Source organism: Galeopterus variegatus, unplaced genomic scaffold (assembly GCF_000696425.1).
Source record: "Galeopterus variegatus unplaced genomic scaffold, G_variegatus-3.0.2 Scaffold2079, whole genome shotgun sequence".
Lineage (NCBI taxonomy): Eukaryota > Metazoa > Chordata > Mammalia > Dermoptera > Cynocephalidae > Galeopterus > Galeopterus variegatus.
In genome coordinates this window covers 209,455-215,020 of record NW_007728190.1, presented here as the reverse complement: position 1 = coordinate 215,020, position 5,566 = coordinate 209,455, and the positions used below count along the sequence as shown (strand labels likewise).

General features: G+C 43.9%; 1 protein-coding gene across 1 annotated transcript; it reads left to right on the top strand.

Moving 5' to 3' along the window:
• Positions 1-1,553: 1,553 nt before the first annotated feature.
• On the top strand, positions 1,554-5,284 carry LOC103596710. Its single transcript, XM_008580408.1, has 4 exons — positions 1,554-1,578; positions 1,759-1,881; positions 3,944-4,075; positions 5,181-5,284. The coding sequence occupies exons 1-4, from the start codon at positions 1,554-1,556 to the stop codon at positions 5,282-5,284; spliced, it is 384 nt and encodes a 127-aa protein (XP_008578630.1).
• Positions 5,285-5,566: the final 282 nt, after the last annotated feature.

Sequence of the window (5,566 nt, the reverse complement as noted above, 5' to 3'; positions counted from 1 at the left end):
CTACTTGATTTGATTTTAGAGTTTTCATTTCTTTCCTTAATACTATATCTCTTCTTCTATTATATCCATTTTTTCCTATCATTAGAAATTTTGAAAAAAAGAGTGATATAATGCATTTTAACAGGACTACTCCAGCTTTTGTACTAATTATTAAAAGGTCAAGGGTAAAAGAAACAGGGCCGGCCCAGTGGCGCACTGGATAGTGCGCCGCTTAGGAGGCGCAGCAGCGCTGCCGCCCGAGGGTTCGGATCCCACATACAGACTGGCTCCCACTCACTGGCTGAGCGAGGCGTGGGAGCAACACCGAGGTTTGCAATCCCGTTGCTGGTCCCTGGTCCGGTACGGGGGCAACACTGAGGGTTGCGATCCATTGCCGGACACGGAAAAAAAAAAAAAGACAAAAGACAAGGGTAAAAGAAACAGGGAGACCAGTTAGGAGTTTATTGCAATATTTCAGGCAAGAGATGATGGTGGCTTGGACCAGAGTATAGCAGTAGAGAAAGTGAAAAGCAAGTGGCTATGAGGCAGGCAACTCGCATGGTGAACTGGGTGTTGTGAGAGATACCTAACCAATACGATGATAAGAATTTCCTAAAAGGAGGTATTGCCACAGAAACGGGACTGAGAACAGGATGCATCCAGAGATCTGGAAAAGTTGATACATAGAGAAAGAAGTGTGGAACTAAAACAAGGCTTTATTGTTCTGAGCCATCAGAACTAATATACTTGAGATCATCTAGTCCAATTTCCTCTTATTACTGATGAGGAGCCTGAGACACAGAAAGAAGCATGGACTTACCCAAAGCCATATAGCAAGTTAGGCACAAAATTAGGATCTAAGCCTGCAAGAATATGTGCTTCCTTACCATGGGACTAAACCAGCTACATGAAGGGAAGGGAAGAGAATGGAATGGCCATTGACGGAGCACTTACTATACCTCGCACCACAGGGGTCATTTTTTCTTTTTTCTTTTTTTTCTTTTTAAAAAAAGATGACTGGTAAGGGGATCTCAACCCTCGACTTGGTGTTGTCAGCACCACACTCTCCCAAGTGAGCTAACCGGCCATCCCTATATAGGATCCGAACCCGTGGCCTTGGTGTTATCGGCACCACACTCTCCTGAGTAAGCCACGGGCTGGCCCTCAGGGGTCACTTTTTCTATATTTAACCCTCTATTTCTGAAAAGTAAGCACTGCTGTTCTCATTTTCCACACGATAAAAATGAGGCTCAACAAGGTTAAGGAATCTGCCCAAGAACATACACCCAGAAATGGGGTAGAACACAGATCTCTCTAAAACCTGAGCATGTTTATGTGCATTTCTGCATGAGCTGGGATTTTGCTGTAGTAGGATCCAATCAGGAGTATGAACACAAAGGACTAGCATTTCTCAGCCACAGTCTTATGTTTATTTAGGAAACAATCCTTCCCAGTGAACTGGCCTAAAATTCAAGATCGACTGATTCATCAAGGCACCCCTGCAGACAAAGCTGGCAGAGTAGAGGCTTCAACTCCTTTCCATGGGTAAGAAAAATTTCTACAGAATAGGCAAGATGGCCTTAAGCGAGAGCATTCAAGGTAGAAGGGCCTGCACCTGCTGGCCATGGGGAGCTACAGAAGATTTGGGAAAGGACAGGAGAGGAGTATTATACCTTGGGAGAGGCTGATCCAATATGACCCCCATCACAGTCGATTTCCAATGGGCATCTGGAATTACGACCCCAGAACCAATGGCTCCTATTTCTTTACCTCCTACAGCTTCCCACCAAAACCTGGTCTCAAAGATCTTCTGTTTATGCTGCAGTGACTGTCAGGAGCCTTATGCCATCGATGACTCCAAGGTTCCCAGACAAACCCAAGATCATCAGCCATTAACTCGTGGTAGGCACCAAATAAGAAAACCCTGCATGGCCTCTCTAGACCACAGTTTGCTCATTCCCCTGCTGCTGAGTCTTCCTTCATTCCCAGACTTCCTTCATCTTTTCAGTAATGACTCCAACCCAAAATGAAATGGGGTTGAGTAGCTAAGTACCCAAACCAGCAAATAAGAGAGCTTTTAAAGTCTTGCTACTTAAAATGTGGTCTATGGACCAGCAATATTGGCATCACATGGGAGCTTGTTAGAAACACGTTTTCAGACCCTGCTCCAGATCTACTGAATCAAAACCAGCATTTCAACATGATCCCCAGGTAAATTTGAATGTACATGATAATTTGAGAAGCACTGGACTAAAGACTATAAAAATAGTGGTTAATATCCCTGTTTTAGGGGCTATACATGCCAATTCGAATCTCAGCTGTGCCATGGAAATTGGGCAAGTCACTTAACCTCTCTGACCCTTAATGTCCTTATCTACAAAAGGGAATATTCATAACACATTATTACTTTTCATGACAACTGAGAAGGTAAAATGAGGCAACATACATAATCACCTAGCAGAGGGCCTGCCTGGCACAAAGTAGGCACTCGACAAATATAAGCAAATGGAAACTGTATATAGATATTGGTCAGGATAGGATAGTCTCTGCTGTTAAACAAGCCTTGAAATCTCAATGTCTTACAAAATGAAAGTATTTCTCTTTCACGCAAAACCTAGTACACATCAACCATCCCTTTTTTATCTCTAGCCAGGGCATCCAGAACATGAGGCAAGGGGAAAGAGAAAGACAGAGAAGACACCCTGACTTTAGTTTGGAATCACATCCTTCCTGATGATCCAGGGCAAGAGGTCATAGCAGAGAAGACTGGTGGTCAAAATCATCAGTTTCAGACAGGAAAAAAATTTTAAAAGAATCATGATTGTCAGGATCAGGCAAAGAGGAAGTAGCTTCACAATAAAAATCAAGAACCTTAAAAATGTCAGTGTATTTTCCCAAGATGATAATAACGATAATTAGCCAGCCAATTTAATTGGTTAGAGTGTGGTGTTAAAAACACCAAGTTTCAGGGTCCAATCCCTGTACTAGCCAGCTACCAAAAAATTAATAATAATAATTACCAAGCCCTTATTACATTAGGACACTAGGAACCCAGCTGTGATCAGATAAATTCCCTACTGTTTCAGAATTTACATTTTACATTTTACTGGTAAAATGACATTATTTAATCCCCACAATACCTCTAAGAAGTGGACATTATTATCGAAAATGAACATATCCTTTTGAAGATATGAAAGTAGAGACAGAGGGAGGTTAGCAATTCATCCAAGGTGTGAAGCTAGTCAATGACAGAGCTATTTACTCTACTACAGAACACAATGTTCTATTGTTGGATGTTGAGAACGTTTTCAAATTTTACTACTGTACATACTGTTGTGATGAACATTGATGAAACTTAGAAGTATATCAAGATGAAGCCTTGTATACAACAATGTTCATCACAACAGTATGTACAGTAGTAAAATTTGAAAACTTTCTAAACATCCAACAGTAGAACATTGGTTGAATAAATCTTGACTTATCCATAAAATAGAATATTGTACAACCATTAGTCCTAAAAATTTAGTGACATGAGAAAAATGTTTATGATGTAATGTATATGGAAAAAGTAAAATGCATACATAACACATAGGCTGTGATGGACTGTGCAAAAACATGCACAAGCAAAAACCAGAATTGTGATAATATCTGAGGGAGGAGTGTTTCAGAGCATTTTTTCCTACTTCACACTATTCAGTATTTCCTAACTTTTCGATAATGGGTATGCATTCCATTTACAAGTAGAAAAGGAGTTGATATTTTTAATATATATATATTTTTTGAATCCATCACCTGCTTTTGAGGGGAAGTGCTGGAGGGACAGGAGGAGGTAGATTCCTGTACTCCCCCACCCCATAATAACCACCACTTGCCTGTGTGCACTGCTTCAGAGTTGGCAAGACGCCTTCATTTCCAAGACCTCATCTGAGCCTCCCCATGTGACCCATGGAATTATCATTGCCAGGTTTGCAGCTTCAGAAGGATGAACGTACAAGACAAAATCCCAAGCGCACAAAGGCAGCCTCCTGCTTGCCTGCGGGACAATCCCTGATCCATCCAGAAAAGAGAAGTTCTTCCAGCAGCACTGAGTTTGAGGGTGAGTCCAAAATTGGGGTCCTAACACTGAGCAGGAACCCCCCCCTGGAGAAGGACCTTGTCATGATGACCAGACCCCATTGCTATTTGAGCTAAGCCAAGCGGGGTGATGGGAGAGAAGGGGCCACTCCTATCAGGAAGCTGCAGTCATATTCCAGAGCATACTGGGAGAGTCCAGGGATCCAAAACCTGACTCTGTGGTCTTGCGAGCTAGAAGTTACATGAGGAGGAGTGGGTCTGGGAGGAAAGGACACATATCCATGCTTTCCTTCTACACTCTCGTGGCATCATCTTAAGTGTGTATTTTGTGTGATTGTTTGTTTCATGTCTACTTTGGTCCAGGAGGGCAGGGCCCCATCAGTTTTGTTCCCTGTTGTTCCCCCAAACCCAGCCAGGAGCATGGCAAACAATGCCAGAAAATGCTTGTGGATTGAATGTAGTTCAGTTGGGGGTGAAATGTCTCCGGGTCATGGAAAGACAGATGACCAATCCAGGACAGTAGCATAGTCAAGGAAGAAGAAATGCAGCCACGTTGCTGGACACCAATTCTGTGGCCACGTGGTTTCACATAGCTCACAACCACCCCATGAGGCTGGGCTGTTAAGAGCTCAGGATCATCTAGGCCAGTCATTTTAGAACTCGCCTAACAGCTAAACTCTGCTTGCAAACAAAATATGATGCAAAGTCCAATTTCTATAAAAGATCAAGGAAGACCTGCTCTACTTGAATCGAGGGTGGGAAGCTATGAGCCCCCCTAGATCCCCACTGCAGCCTACAGACGGGAAGGGACTTTCCACAAGTCCACCAGGGAATGACATTAGTGTCTGAGCCAGGATGGGCCCAAGTCTCCTACTTTTCATGCCACTGTGCTTTGCAAGACTCTCTACCATCATTGAATCCACCAGTGCAATACAAAATAAAGCCTGCCGCAAACAAATCCTCCCAATCACAAAGGACTTCCACATCCTAGACTGGGGTCCACCTTGGCTCCCTCAGGATTCAAGAATCTGAGGAACAATCCAACATGGACACAAACCACCATGACAGTTCATCTCAGCCCAATTCAAAGGCCTTCACCCAGCCTCATTTTTCCTTTCTTCTTTCAGATCTGACTACACACTATTCCCAAAGAAACTTTTACAAGAGGAACCTAAACCGCTACTCTCAGGAGCACTGGCCCTTCCAGCCGTGCCTCATTGGGAGACCCTGAGCGTTCTAGTCGGTGGCACCGTGTGGGTTTCTGTGGCTGCACAGCTGCTGGAGTGCAGCGTCTCCATGAGGAAGAGGGCAGTGGACAGGTCATGAAGACTGATTCAGAAACTCCCCTGCAGGAGGAGAAGACGTCTGAGCCATTCCTGTGCCACCACCAAGAGTCACTCCAGCTCCTGAGAAAGCCACCGCAGGAGGAGCTGCCTCCAATAAAAGTCCTTGGTCACATCACAGGATCATGCCCCTTCTCTTTTCCCCTCCCCCATACTAGGAAGTGTCTCCT